The 16,391-nt window shown below is 36.5% G+C and overlaps 1 protein-coding gene across 4 annotated transcripts in view; it reads left to right on the plus strand.

The window, feature by feature from the left end:
• Nucleotides 1–15,305, plus strand: part of STRN (striatin) — a 91,777-nt gene extending 76,472 nt beyond the window's left edge. For all 4 annotated transcript variants that reach the window (XM_047068105.1, XM_047068106.1, XM_047068108.1 and 1 more), the window contains 6 exons: nt 750–871; nt 4,179–4,346; nt 6,031–6,171; nt 10,596–10,700; nt 12,321–12,407; nt 12,522–15,305. In XM_047068105.1, coding sequence (XP_046924061.1) covers nt 750–871; nt 4,179–4,346; nt 6,031–6,171; nt 10,596–10,700; nt 12,321–12,407; nt 12,522–12,691 — 793 coding nt within the window. In that variant the 3' untranslated portion in view covers nt 12,692–15,305. The remainder of the gene's footprint in view (nt 1–749; nt 872–4,178; nt 4,347–6,030; nt 6,172–10,595; nt 10,701–12,320; nt 12,408–12,521) is intronic.
• Nucleotides 15,306–16,391: the final 1,086 nt, after the last annotated feature.

Raw genomic sequence — 16,391 nt, forward strand, 5'->3', positions numbered from 1 at the left:
ACTGTACATCAGCCTGATTAGAGTATTTTATTTTCTTTCCCTTAAATATTTGTGTTATATATTTTTTGTATTTAGTAGCTTTTTTCTTTTGTAAATGTAAAAGAAACTGGCAGATAATACAGTGTTAAAAACAAGTTTATCACTACCAGAGATCCTTGCTAAAATTAGGTTTTATTTGGATAATGTTCAAATATGATCTCTCTCTTGCTTAAAATAAGTTGATGCAGTAAGGGTTAAATATTACAAATCCTGACCTTTGTTTTCCTTAAAGATAATATAGATTAAAAAAACCCAAGAATTTTAAAATTATGAACACATATTGCATGCTGCTCATATTTCCACATAAGCTTAAGGGTTATACTTATTCACTTGATTTAACACAGAGATTGGCATTTTTTATAGAAAGGGTCGGATAGTAAATACTTTTTCAGCTTTGTAGGCCATATATTTTCTGTTGTATATTTTTGTTTTTAGTTCAGTTTTTTTTACAACCCTTTAAAAAAAATGTGAAAACCATTTTTAGCTTGAGGACTGTACAAAAACAGACCACTGGCTGGATTTGGCCCACAGGCCATAGTTTGCCAACCTCTGGTTTAGCAGCAGAAGAGAGATGTGCGATGCTTCCATAGTATTTTTATTCATCGTAAAAAGCTGAAACATAGAAACCATATTAATTAAGCACTCTTATTTCGAACAAGTCCTATTATCAGATTGATTTGGGGGAATAGAAATTGCTTTTTCTCTCCCAGAGGACCAGTGCTCTGTGTGGTGCTGAGCAGCAGCGGCGAGCAGTGCTACAGTGGGGGTGCCGACGGACTGATCCAAGGCTGGAATACCACCAACCCCAACGTCGATCCCTATGACTCCTACGGTAGGTGTTTCCCCCAGGATATGCAAGAATAACTTGTCTTCCTTTTACACATTTTACATAGCATATATAAGGATAAAATGAGATATGTTAATAAATTGGTAAAAGACAACAAGGTCTTTATATGGTTGAAAAGGACTCTTGTATTTAGGAATCAATTTGATATATGATGTTAAAAGAAAAAAGAAACAAAATGGGTTATTCCTGCAAAAAACAGTTCCCACCCTCCCAGAGTTTTGTTGATTGGAAATGGTGGCTATGACTGACCATCGTTTTCTTCATTTTGGGCATCTGTACATTACTTGAGACATTATTACACATTTCATTACTGTTCTTGACAAACAGCCTAAGGAAAATTAATGTTGGCATCATCATCTTGATCAGTTACTGGAGTGTGTAGAGGGTAATGATTTTTAAGCTCCATGACACCAAAATACTTGAAAGGCCTTAAAAATTAAGAAGTGCCTTTAGTCTTGGGAACAGTGCTGTGAAACATAAATCCACATGATAATCTATCTCTAGATTTTACCATAAATTTTTTTGCAAAAACTGTTTAGGAATTGACTCTTTTGGTTTCCTCTTATATTCTCAGATTTTAGAATGGTATGAAGTGTCATATTTGTCCTAAAACCATATTTTCCTCTTCACTTTAGATTAATTTTGCCACCAAACCTAAGTAAAGATAAATTCGATAAACAAAAAATTTTCCCAACATATATTTAATAAACATTTAACATGTATTTTGTGAAAGGTAAACCCCCTCTCTCTCCCTGGGTCTCTTAAAAATTGATCTGTTCCGTATTTTTCCTTACTTCCTTTATCTCTCTATGAGAGGATCAGTTGTTCTGTCCCAAGGCAACCAGCCCTTCTCCTTTGGCTCTTGACCTCATTCTCTCTTGTTTCTTTTGAGACTGCACTTGATTCGTTCTTGCTGTCTCTCTTGCTCTCATCTTAAGCCTTGCCCTCTTTTCTCCTTTCCACCCCCTCCACATATAAGTAAATCCAGCTAGCTCCTCTCCTGGGCAAGGGGAAGCCTTTTCTTGACTTCATTTCCCTCCCTGGCTTCTGTTTAGTCTCTGTTTCCCTCATCATCTGTGTGTGTGTCTCTTTGGTGGTTGTGACTAGAATACACAATTTGGAGTTACTAATTCCATGTCCTTTCCCCGGGCATCATCCCTCTGCAGTCTGTCTTCTGGTCATTCCCCTTAAATATACCAAGATTATCAGTGACTACCTGATTGGCTGATCCAAGGGGTATTTTCCAGTCCTTGTTTTTCTAGACGTATTGGCTATCTGAAACTGTAGAACATTCCATCCTTGTTGAAATTTGTCCACTATTGGCTTCTGTGACAATTTGTTTCCTATCCTTCATAAACTTTTATTTTTCTTACCTTAGATACTGGCATTTATCAAGGCCCACACCCTATTCATTCCTTCTTTTGTATGCATATTCTTTGGTAGACTGAATCCACCTCTATGGTTTTATATGCTGTTGACTCATAAATATCTTCTGTAAGCCTCAGACTGCCTACAGAACATTTCAAAGTCACCATCTCATTGTCCATAAATCCCCGCAAGTGCTGTGTTTCTTCTCCCTTATATTCTTTATGAGATGGTGGCACCACCACAGTTACCCAAGCTAGAAACCTAACAGTTATCCTTGTTGCCTTGTTCTGTTTGCTATCTGCACCTTATTAATTTCCTAGTAACTAGTATTTACCTAATATTAATTACCTAAATATTCCTTGAATATAGCCCTTCTGCTTTGCCCCCTTTCCCAATGCCCTCCCCTAGGTGTTCATCATCACCCCCCCAGACTGCTGGAACTGTTCCCTTGCCGTCATCTGGATTCTGTCCAGTCTGTCTTCTGCACTACAGTGAAGGCTACCTTATTAAATACCTACTTCATCCTACTGCTCCTGGAAAACCCCGTAGTGGTTCATTTTGCTTTCAGAATAACTCCTAACTACCTTGATATGCTGTAGAAATCCCACCTTAAAGTAGCCGCTCTCCTCTCATCTTTCTGTCTCCAACTTCACACTTCAGTGGTGCTGAATTGCTTGTAAATTTCCTCACATGTCGTGCTTTCCTTCCTTTGTGATTTTGCAGGTGCCGCCTCCTTTGCCAGCAGTGGCTTCCCTCTAGTTTTGACTGGCCAGCCCCCGTAGACTCTAGGTGTCATTCTCTCCAGGAAGCTTTCACTCAACCCTGTTACTCTCCATGGATACAATGTCAGTCACTGTTATTGTACTTATCACAACATCTTTTGAGACCAGGATAGCACTGTGTCTTAATTATCTGTGTGGCCCCAGCATCTAGCATAGTGCCTAACACACCGTGTCTTCAATAATTATTTTATGATATGACAGAGAGTAGAGGACAGATAACATTGACATTTTAAACTTAACATGTGTGAGCCATCTTGAAAGTACTGCTTCATAGAGTCACTGTGAGGATTGATAATTACAGTTTCCAGTTTGACTTTTGTCACGAAACCGTGCTAAGTGAGCCTCCTTCCCTTCATGCACATCATTCACATGTCGGTTAGTGCTGTTAGAGGGGAATACCTGTATGTCTCAGTTCGTGTCCACCGTGAATTCCAGGGACCTGTTGCTCCCAGGAATAACTGCCATTCGTATTGCGGAGGTACAGGAGGCTGGTCTGAAGAAGCGTGTCCAAAGTGCTGACAGAGCTCAACGAGGAAAGGATCTCTGTTCATTTCCTCGAGGAATAGTTGTGACTTCTCTGAACGCAGATTAAATTCAAATGATGTGTGTTAACGTGCTTTTTAAAAAATCTAGACAGGGGCGCCTGGGTGGCGCAGTCGGTTAAGCGTCCGACTTCAGCCAGGTCACGATCTCACAGTCTGGGAGTTCGAGCCCCGCGTCAGGCTCTGGGCTGATGGCTCAGAGCCTGGAGCCTGTTTCCGATTCTGTGTCTCCCTCTGTCTCTGCCCCTCCCCCGTTCATGCTCTGTCTCTCTCCGTCCCAAAAATAAATAAACGTTGAAAAAAAAAAAATTTAAAACATCTAGACAAATGGAAAGAAGGGAAGGAGAAGGAAATACCTGATTTTTTTAAGGAGAGAAATATGTACTTTAAAATTTTAATTTATAAGTCCTAGACTCTGCATGTGCGTATTTCCAAGCCTGTTTTTAGTTACTGCAACATTTCAGAAGAGTAATAGAAACTAGGAAGCATATTTTGTGCTGTTATTAGATGCTTTTGTTTGTATTTCCTTTCTCTGGAATCTGAGTTACCTTTATGATTTGTTTTTTTCTCCTGATTTTGCATTCTTGCTATTTTGTGTAGATCCTTCTGTTTTAAGGGGCCCTCTGCTGGGCCACACCGATGCTGTCTGGGGCTTGGCTTACAGTGCTGCCCATCAGCGCCTGTTGTCCTGTTCAGCAGATGGCACTCTCCGATTATGGAATACAGCCGAGGCTGCTCCAGCCCTAAGTGTATTTAATGATAATCAAGGTATATGCTTTTTTTTTTTTTTTATCATTCAACTGAATCTTTTATAAAGTGTCTAATTCTAACAACAAGCAAATAAATAAGTAAAGGATTCTATAAACTCTTAGAGTTTAAATTTAATTTGAAGGGTTTTTTTTAAAGTAATGAAAGCGTATTTGTTTGAACTTCCAACTTATGATTTTTAAAAGCATAGTGTTCAGTGAAAGAACACACATTAAAAAATGTTTTTTAAATCAAAATATAACATCTACAGTAAAAATGGATATTGAAGACATGTCTTACTGGGTTTGACAAATATATAACTCTTATACCTCTCAAGATCTAGAACCTTTCCTTCACCTCTTCAAAGTGTCTTTGGGTCCTTCCCAGCCCCTCTTCCCATTTCCAACCAGCGGTATGATTTCTTTCATTACAAATAAGTTTTATCTGTTCTAAAATTTCATAGAAGTGAAATCATATAATATGTACTCTTTTTGTATCTGGCTTTTTACTCTCTAATGTTTTTGTGATTCATCTGTGTTCTACATATCAACTTATTTATTTTTATGTTTAATAGTATTTCATTAAACCAGTGTGTTTATTTATTTACCTTTTGATGGACATGTGGGTTGTTTCCAGTTTTTGAGTATTATGAACAAAACTACTATGAACATTCATTTTTTATTTATTTATTTATTTATTGAGCTAGTAAAGAGCTAGAAGTAGAATTGCTGGGAGTTAGAGTGGTTTTGTGTGTTCAACTTTATGTGAAATTGCCAAACTTATCCAGAGTGGTTGTGCCATGTTATACCACTGACAGCATGTATGAGAATTCCAGCTGCGCTTCATTCTTAATTAATTAGCATTTGGTGTTATCAGTTCATTTAGTTTTAGCCACTCTGGCGGGTGTGTAGCAGTGTTTCATTGTGGTTTTAATTTGCATCGCTTTGGTGGCTAATTATTGTGAGCACTTTTGTGTGTGTGTGCTTATTAGCTATTAATGTATCTTCTTCTATAATATACAGATTTTTTAACTGCTTGCTTGCTTTAGATTTTCAACCATATAAAAAAATCAGATTATATTCATGTATATGTATACATGATATGTATACATATCATTCTATTCTTTTATGTTTGTAAGTACACTGTAAGTTTAACCAAGTTTTATCCTATTCTAGATGATAAATAAAGTACCTTCTTTATTCTTGAGCTGTTTTAATTTGTGTCTGGGTTTTGATGAGTTGCCTGCATTTGATATTTGCATGACTCTACCAGTAAATAATAATTTGAAATTTTATTTTTTTAATTCTGTATTTTTGATGAGTTAGAATTCCTCATAAGAGATGGTCTCTTAAAGAATTCCCACAATGCCACTCTAAGCCTCAGGTAAAAGTGGAAGCAACAAAACTTGTAGTCCAGAAATGTTTTCCATTTATTTTCTGAGTAAAGGCCTGCATTCTGTGAATATATTAGCTGAGTAACAGGTAGAAGACTTGCTGAACAGGTAAAGACAATAAAATAGGCTAGGGCTAACAGTAAAAAAAGAAATAATCTCTACTGAATGGCTAATGAGCTAATTTTTATTCTAATGTTGAGCCTTCTTTACTTCTTAAGGAAATCTTGTGACTATTTGTTTTGCTATATTATAAGGACATTTTCAACTAGACCCTCTGATCGCCATTCTCTGAATATGTTCTGACTCTCTTAGAATTGGGAATCCCTGCGTCTGTGGATCTAGTGAGCAGTGACCCGAGCCATATGGTAGCATCGTTCAGCAAAGGATATACAAGCATCTTTAACATGGAAACGCAACAGCGCATTCTCACTTTAGAATCCAACCTAGATACAAGTATGTATACCAATTTTAAGTATTCTTTGTTTGGGTCAAATTTTTAAACTTTCTCAAAATTATAATTACTAGAGTCAACTACAAAAAATACTTGTTATTATAAAGAGTTCTGCCTTTTAAATCACAGAACACAGTTACTTGGATAAAATGATTTACAATTGATTTTAAGACTTTAAATTTATGCACATTTATAACTATACTGTTTGGAATAGCATTTGAGCTTTTCCAAAGAGGAGTCAAGTCACATCCCCAAAGGCAAAGGAATTAAAAGCAAAAATGAACTGTTGGGACCTCATGAAGATAAAAAGCTTCTGCACTGCAAAGGAAACAATCAACAAAACTAAAAGGCAACCGACAGAATGGCAAAAGATATTTGCAAATGACATATCGGACAAAGGGCTAGTATCCAAAATCTATAAAGAACTCACCAAACTCCACACCTGAAAAACAAATAATCCAGTGAAGAAATGGGCAGAAAACATGAATAGACACTTCTCTAAAGAAGACATCCAGATGGCCAACAGGCACATGAAAAGATGCTCGTCAGGGAAATACAAATCAAAACCACACTCAGATTCACCTCACTCCAGTCAGAGTAGCTAAAATGAACAAATCAGGAGACTATAGATGCTGGCGAGGATGTGGAGAAACGGGAACCCTCTTGCACTGTTGGTGGGAATGCAAACTAGTGCAGCCGCTCTGGAAAACAGTGTGGAGGTTCCTCAAAATATTAAAAATAGATCTACCCTATGACCCGGCAATAGCACTGCTAGGAATTTACCCAAGGGATACAGGAGTACTGATGCATAGGGACACTTGTACCCCAATGTTTATAGCAGCACTCTCAACAAGAGCCAAATTATGGAAAGAGCCTCACTGTCCATCAACTGATGAATGGATAAAGAAGTTGTGGTTTATATACACAATGGAATACTACGTGGCAATGAGAAAGAATGAAATATGGCCTTTTATAGCAACGTGGATGGAACTGGAGAGTTTTATGCTAAGTGAAATAAGTCATACAGAGAAAGACAGATACCATATGTTTTCACTCTTATGTGGATCCTGAGAAACTTAACAGAAGACCAAAGCGGGGGGGGGGGGGAGGGGGGAGGAAGAAAAAAAAAAAGGTTAGAGAGGGAGGGAGCCAAAACATAAGAGACTCTTAAAAACTGAGAATAAACTGAGGGTTGATGGGGGGTGGGAAGGCAGGGAGGGATGAGCACTGGGTGTTGTATGGTAACCAATTTGATAATAAATTTCATATTAAAAAATAATATGGGGATAAAAAAACAAAGAGGAGTCAAGTTTTATACCAAATGATTAGTTTTCAATTCTGTTTGAAGAAAGTAATATTTATTCTGAATATAAAATAAATCTGTTTTTCATTTCTCATAATTTCATTTTTTAAATCAATTTAGTTTTGTATTAATAATATTATTTGACACAGCTCACTACTGATTAGACTGTAAATCAAGTTGTGTCTCTTAAAATCTCAAATATGAAGCTTCTCATTGGATACAGAAAGTCAGGAAATAATTTCTCAGATTGTGAAAAAGATACTATAGAATCTTTTTGATTTTTGGCTTTTTAACCACTGCTTTCTGTCTTTAGGCTTAATCCAGACAATTACATTTTAGGTTGCAGTTGACAAAGGAAGCTGTGTACATATATATTGTTGTTTTAATCTGAGAACTAGCTTTAAAAATAATTACCATGGTGTGTGTGTGTGTGTGTGTGTGTGTGTGTGTGTGTGTGTGTGTCTGTCTGTCTGTCTGTCTCTCCCTCTCCCTCTCCCTCCCTCCCTCCCCCCACTCTTTTCCTTGCAAAAATTTCCCTCATTCCATTTTGGCTTTCTTCATTTTCTCTTTCCGATCTGTTGGCCTTTGTTTTTTTCTGAGGTCTTAGGAGAATTGTTTGGAGAAATACACACGAATAGAGTTTTGAACTATTTGGATGTAAAAGAGAGGGGTGAAAAAATAAAAACTGATATTATGGAATAAGAAAAGGAGAAACTTTTTTTTGTCAAGAAATAATAGGTTTTAGACTCTCAATAAATTTAAAATCAATTTAAATATATGACTTAAAGGTACAGTAGTAAAATACAGATAACAATATGAAACTAAGAAGGATGTGAACATTTTTGGAATTACCTTCAGAAATTGTAGTCAATTCTTAGAATGTCCTGAGTGGTAAATACTGACTTTAATGACTGCTACAAATTAATAAGATGTCAAGTCTGGTGGATGAGATGGATGAACTAAACTCGGCAATCCCAATTTTCTCTTTAAGTGTGTGACAATAAAGTCATGTGACTTTTTGCCTGATACTAGAAACATTTTCTGAAGAAAACTGCCAAAAATGTTTTGAACAAAGGCAACATTATTGGAATAAGTGATAATTACTTTGAGTTATAATAATAATATGTCCTGACATTTTCTTTTTTAAATATATCCTTTTTTTTTTTAAATGTTTATTTACTTTTGAGAGAGAGCGAGTGAGTGTGAGAACACAGGCAGGGGAGGGGCAGAGAGAAATGAGAGAGAGACACACACAGAATCCAAAGCAGGCTCCAGGCTCCGAGCTGTCAGCACAAATCCCGACATGGGGCTCAAATCCACGAACCGCAAGATCATGACCTGAGCCTAAGTCGGACGCTTAACTGACTGAGCCACCCCAGGTGCCCCTGTCCTGATATTTCCTAAATTATCAGTTTGATTACTTTAGAGTTGTATAAATTATCAGTTTTATTACTTCAGAGCTGTACTTTTATTCTTTTCTACTGTGACTACCCCTGCTTATTTATTTTTTTACTACATTGTTCTTTTCTGTAATTTAGCAGATTTTTAAAAAATTAAAGTTCAGACCAAAAACATGTTTCAAGGTAAAAGTAAATTTCTTATAGAATTAAAAAGGATGGAGGTTTTTGTTTTAAAAATCAGAGTAGACTCACTTTCTGTCCATTAATGTCAGTAGTGATTTGTGATAAAGTCAAAGGTATTTGAAGCAGGTAATTGAGGTCTTGTCAGTCCAGTGAAAAGTAAGCCATTTCTACATTACAAGCTGAATACAAATACTTGCAGGAGTTTTTTAGATTCATTGTTCAATTTATTCCTAGTGTTCTTTGCATTTTGCTTACATGTCTGATTTACCATTAAGTGGAGAAACTTCCTTAAAAGTATTACTAAGTAAAAACTCTTTTGCTTCCTTCCATCATTTGATTTCTATCATAATTATTTTCTAGATCTCAGCGTAATTGAAGCTATTCTCAGAAACCTCTCTCTCAGAATACATGGGATATTTTACTTAAAGTATTTCTTTTCTTTTGTTACTCTCCTGCTAGATCCTACAGAGGATAATGCTCAGTGGTATGTTATCTCTGGAGGAAAGAAAAAAAAAACAACAACTACAGGCTGAGCTTTGAAACTAAAGTCTTTGTTAAGGACCATTTAAATTGAGTATAACTGACTGAGCTTACTCCACGTGGTCAAGTGACTTTTTCTTTTATTCTTAGATAACAGGCTCTTAGTACTGGAAAAAGATTACCTTCAGTTTTTAAGATGTCATATTTTTAGGGACCACAAGAAAATCCAATAGAGTACCCTAATATTACCATTATTTTTATCTATATTTAGCTATATTTTCTATTATGTGAATGTAAATTCATAATAACTTTACTAAGATTTTAAAAAGTTTAACTCTTTTTGAAATAATTTTAAATATGCAGAGTTTCAAAAATAGTACAAGAACTAGTTACATTTCACACGGATTCATCAGTTTCTACCATGAAACAGTTCATGTACTGTGATACGGGCCTAATGACATGTGGCCTACTTCTCTCATTGTGCGTATAATTGAAATTATTTGGAAGTTACTGTATAGGGCACAAAAAATACTGTTAGGATGCTGACTATTTGAAGATTCCAAACACGGTAGACTGTCAAATGATAACCATTTCTATTATGATGAGAAAGAGAAGATTATACATTTCAGAAGCTCTCTTTGTCATATTTGTCTTTAGATGATAACCATGTGATAAAGAATATCTAGAAAGAGTGGAGATTTAAATTTGGTTATCATCTACTTGTAAGTAATGATGGAACTTTATTAAAGCTGCAGAAATATCATAGATCATCAGAGAATGAGAAATGTCTGTGGCCCCACGCTCAGCGCTAGGTGGCACCCATTGATTGCAGGTGGTGGAAAAGAAAATTCTCATTTGTAAGTACCTCTACATTTGTCAGTATGGTATTGTTCAGGCACTTCTTCTTTCCTAACATTGATATTGAGAATACAGTCACAGAATAAATTAACTAAAGACATATTAAAGTCACAAAGTCTCATAGGTGAGCATTCAGTCCTCTTAAATGAAGAAATAGTAGCGTTAACTAACTTTGTTGCTCTTTTTTTTTTCTTTTTCGCAGCCACCTCTTCCTGTCAAATAAATAGAGTCATCAGCCATCCTACTCTTCCCATCAGCATCACTGCTCATGAAGACAGGCACATCAAATTCTATGATAACAACACAGGTAAGTGTTTATTACAGAGTGATCAGTGTTAAGATAAATAAATAAAACCCACTGTAAGTAGGCTGACTTGGGTGTCTGTTAGTGGCTATATAGTCTAGGAATAAGCATGGAAACAAACACTCTTCCAGCTCAGTTTCTGTTCATTCTGTCCAAATCTGCTAAGAACTAGTCTTCATGATAGCATATAAAATCATCTTAGGTTATTTAAGTCATTTACTTAATGTTTTATTTATTTTTGAGAGACAGAGTACAAACGGGGGAGGGGCAGAGAGAGAGGGAGACACAGAATCCAAAGAAGGCTCCAGGCTCTGAGCTGTCAGCACAGAGCCCGATGTAGGGCTTGAACCCACGAACAGTGAGATTCACGACCTGAGCCAAAGTTGGATGCTTAACCAACTGAGCCATCCAGGCGCCCCTCATCTTAGTTTATTTAATAATAAGTAGATACTATGTTTTGGCCCTAGCACCAAGGTTATCACTAGGGACACAATTGAAAAGGTCATTCAAATACCAATAAAATTGATCTCTTGCTGTGAATATGTTGGGGAAAAGTAGAAACATGTTAGAAGTAAGAGGCATATGATCATTATATTTTGTTTAAAATTGTTCAAGTTTGGGGTGCCTGGATGGCTCAGTCAGTTAAGCATCTGACTCTTGATTTCAGCTCTGGTCATGATTTCACAGTTCTTGAGTTTGAGCCTCGGTTCATGAGTTTGAGCCCCATGTCAGGCTCCACACTGACACTGCGGAGCCTGCTTGGGATCCTCACTCTCTCCCTCCCTCCCTCTCTCTCTCTTTCTCTCTGCCCCTCCCCAGCTCACAGTTTCTCTGTAAATAAATAAACTTTAAAATTGTCCAATGTTGGAGAGCCTTAGTGTTGGAGATAGAAACCCCTAAGTTATTTGTTTTTTTGATTCAGTTTTCCATAGACTACTCTTTTCAGTATTATAATATTGACTGTCTGGTCCTGATTGATTTGAATTACTATATGTAAGGTGGGGAGGATATGTGGGCTTTCCCATTTTTTATTAGCTTTCATTCACTAGTCAGAAGGAAATTCCTGAAGAGCTGTGTTCGGAGGAAAACACTCCATATTGGCAGCCATATTTACCTGAGTATCTGCTATTAGCTTTGTAGATATATTAACTTTTGCTGACTTTGCTTAGCTGTGAGTAATGAGTAATTTAATATTTTAATCCCTTTCTATATGTTGTTTTCACCAATATTGTGGCCAGGTTTTCCCTTCGTTCCTTTGTCTTCCCGTCTCTTCTGTTCTCACAACCCATATAATTTGCCTGTAGCTAAAGGATGCAAAGTAGGTGATTCATGTCTTAGTCTTAGTTAATGAACATGGCTTAAGGGAATATTTGTGTATAAATGACTGACTTTTATATTGCTATTTGAATGACAGAAGTATAATCTGAAATTTAAGCTTTTGTTTCTCATTACCATGGCTAGAGCAGGAGGGAGACACATTGTTTTAGCTGTGATGGAAAAAGCTATTGATGCAGTAAGTACACAGAGAGGGGTGACTGGAGAAATCAGTGTAACATGGTAACTGGCGTATGTTCAGGATGAGGAAAGCTGTTAATAAAGAGTAACAATCTCTTTTTCCCAAAGGCAAACTCATCCACTCCATGGTAGCCCATCTAGAAGCTGTTACAAGTTTAGCAGTTGATCCCAATGGCCTGTACTTGATGTCTGGGAGTAAGTACATCAACTATGGATTATTTATTTATCCTTACTATTTTCATGTTAATGTAATTTTTCCTTTCAATTTCTTTTTCTTTTCTTCTTTTTTTTTCTTTTCTTTTGATACAGGTCATGACTGTTCAATACGTTTATGGAACCTAGAAAGTAAGACGTGTATCCAAGAGTTTACAGCTCATCGGAAAAAGTTTGAAGAATCAATTCACGATGTAGCTTTCCACCCATCCAAATGCTATATAGCCAGTGCTGGGGCTGATGCACTGGCCAAAGTCTTTGTATGACACAATGCATCATCTTCACCTTCTAGCTCTTTATAAATAATCAACTGCACAAAAGAGATACAGAAGACCAGGGCAAGAATCAACCTGTCCTGCCCTTTTGTTCTGCCGAAGGAGCACAGAGAACATTTGTTAAAGTATAGTTTTGCAATTCGTATACTGTTTTCTAAAACTAAGGTTTGTTCTGGTTGCTGCAAGCTCAGCTGAATCTGTGAGCCTGAAACCTGTTTCAAAATTTCCCCCAATAGGAGCTATTATTTCTGAGGTTGTTCTAATTCGCTAGGCAGGCCTGAGCGAACATAGGTTTAGCCTGTCCCTATTGAGTAAATAGGGCATGCTATAAGGGATAATTAAAAAGCTTGATGACTGGGAATGATAGAGGAAGAACAGAAATTTAGACCCAGTTCTCCCCTGAGAAATCTTGTTAACCACATTAGGTAGTCAAAACAGTAATCTTTACCATATCTGCTGTACTAACCCCGATGTGCATAATGAGCAGGCAGTGTTCAAATGAGTTTTTAATTTAGCTCTCCTTTCATCTGTGCACATAAAAGCACCTGGCAAAGCATTTTACCATTAGGGGAAAAAAAGAAATGCAATAATATGTTAAATATATTATTATTCAAAAATGCTAAACAAATATTTAGTTTGTAAGCAGATTTCTATATTGTATTACCTTTTTGAAAATAGATTTGGTACCATTGTAAAGTTAAGCTGTCAAAAACAGTCACCATTATCAATAGTCAGTAGAGTCTGCTTTTACTAAAGAATTTAACTTATTCAGGTTCAAGATTCTGTTTATTTTTAAGGGCAAGCAGGGCATATCTTGATAATTTCTATTAATTTTAAAATTCACTTTATTCATGTGATATTTCTAGTACCAGAGTGGTTATCTCATATTGATGAAATCTTACCTTTTAGTGGTTGAAAAGATGGAAGTTATCTGTGAGTACTTGTTTTTCAAAATCCACATAACCATGCTTCGGATGACCTCTTGCTTTTTCTTTGTCTCTCATATTCAAATTATCTGACACCTACCAAAAACAGTTTATAATTATGTTTTGACAGTCCAAAGGGTATGGTTAATGTCAGGCAGCTGCTTTTGCAGTACTAAATAAAGCACCTGGTTTGTGCCCCAGAAGTCTTCCATTAATCTATCCAAGAAGAAGAGCCCGCTGGAAATCTGGATGGAAGAGTTCAGTGCATCCCTTGGTTAAAGAGTTTTCTCTTTCCCTTCCCCTACCCCTCCATTCTTTAATTGGAGTACACAGCGTGTTTTAATAGGCAGTGTGTCAGTATTGTTTCTGTGGAAAACTGTCATAAAGGACCAGGGTTCCTTGAGCTCACCTAGGTTCCTTGAGCTCACCTAGCCTGTGACCCACATGTGACCAGCTCTTAAGATTCCCATGACCCCACTCTTTGGACCTAGTGTCTTCACATTCTTTTGTTTGCCCCAAATGTCAGAGACCAGTGTAGAAATTAGGAATAAATTATTAATGCCCAACTTTTCAGCAAAATGTATATATAGTAGTTTTCATACTTAAAATCCATATCCATAAATGTTTTAATCTTTTAATATAATTCCTACATTCCTCTCCCAACATATTCCATTGTCGTAACAATGACACTTCTGATGATATGTATATTTACTCTGAAAAAGTATTCTGGTGGTGATATGGATAGTAATTGACAATTTTTCTTTAAAATTTCTGCTTTTCTGCCTCTAGAGTTTTGCAGCATACAAGCTAGATTTGCCTGGTTGATAGACAGATATACTTTAATATTTTGACACAGCTACCTTGTCATTTCATCTGTGCTTTGGTTCACAGTGGGCTCAAGGGACTCCTTTCTATAATCGAATGAATTGACCTGGACTTGAACTCCCAGGTGAATGTTTATATTCCCATGCAGATATAGAAGTCCACATTGTGTTTGGTTCATTCCTCTTTTTGGTTCTTCAGTGAGTAAAAAAAAAATGGTGTTGCTAACCTAACATTTATATAAGTATACTGGAAAATCCAGTCGGGTGCCCTTACTTGGCATGTTTATGATGGACTAAGCTATTGTTTTACCACTTACTGCTTAAATTACCTCGCAAGGTCTCCAGTGCCTGCTTTACTTACATCACTGAAATTCTCAAAACCAAGAAAGTCTCTTCCCTTACGTTTTATACCTCCTGGTTGAAATTTCTCTCTTCGTGAGTGGAAAATGACCATGAGATAGGTAAACTGTGGTGCAGATGATGGAGCTTTGGAAGTTCTTTAGCCAGCCAGTGCCGGGCCATTGGAGACCCTAGACAGAAACAGATTCCTCTCCACTAGCACTGTGTGATCACAGCCTAGAAATGAGCCAAAGCTGTCTTCCAGCCAGAGAGAAGCATAGACATGTATCTGCTTTCCCCGCCAGCCTGTCAGAAATTTAATCCCCCAAATGAACAAATTCAAGATTCACACAGTCATTGAAATGCTTTCATAGTGCTTGGTTTGTAAATATTTTGGGTGAAATGTATTGGGAGAGTATGAAAATCAGCAGGAGACATGGTCCCTGCCTTATTTTCATATGCTATGAATACATCTCTGGGACTTGCAGCACCCTTCTCAAAACCCAGATGTCATATGGAGCTCATTTGCTACTCGAACCCTAGACAGGTATTTAACATAAGTGATATAATGACCTTCAGTATTTTTCTATTGAACAAGTTTAGCGATTTTTGCCATTAAACAGATAATTAGTTATGCAAAGTATTTAGCTTTTATAATCATTTTAGTTATGACTAAAAGGGGGGAAATTATGCTGCATCACTGATAATGAACTTTGTGAAAAATTTTTGTTTATCTGACTTTCATTCCTTCAGTATTCTTGCTATAAATTTCTTTTGGAGATAATGATAAAGATTTATTTGAAAATGTCTAAAATGTATGTATATTTTATAAATATATATTATATATATTGTAGGAATATATATAATATATATAGACTATATATATTATATATATATTATATATATATATATATATATATATATATAAACCATAGGTGCATTTTACTGTTTTGTATTTTCATTCTTAGAGGTCGTGTACACCACAGGTAATGATGAGTATGATGAGTGTTGTGCTGTTTGCTTTTGCAGTATAATATATAGTTCTAAATGTTTCAATTACTGTATATACTATATTCATTATAGGCTAGCATGCTTGTTTTAAAGACTGTCATTCTAGTTTATTAAAATCTGAATGTAAGAAAACCTGGCTATTCAAATGTGAATTGAAAAATATTCCATTCTCAGTACTGAACTATTTCCATTGAACATTCAGGATTTTTTTTAACAAAACAGATATCATCAAGAAGGCAATAGCTAGAGAATGAGAGGTGCCTTTAAAATAAAATACAAATGCAGCCTTACAGTGAGGATGAGGATTGAGCTGGGGGGGGGGGGGGGGCTATGGCAGAGAGAGATTGAGAGACAGAGAGAGAGTGAATGTGTGTGTGCACGTGTGCGTGTGTGTTTGCCAGTCTGTGAAGATCCTGATTTGTGACCATCAATGTCTTTTCAGTGTATCTGCTCAACTTCTAGGATTTCAAGGGACATTTCATGCACTGTCTTCGTGCTCTTCTGAGCACCACGTGTACTTTCCAAGGATTTTGAATGTGAATTCCTAGAAATTTCAGTAGACAGGAAAATAACTATTCTTTCATGATAGTT

This window comes from Lynx rufus, unplaced genomic scaffold (assembly GCF_022079265.1).
Source record: "Lynx rufus isolate CCGP_SWC_20201006 ecotype Redwood Valley unplaced genomic scaffold, mLynRuf1.p SCAF_8, whole genome shotgun sequence".
NCBI classification, from domain to species: Eukaryota; Metazoa; Chordata; class Mammalia; order Carnivora; family Felidae; genus Lynx; species Lynx rufus.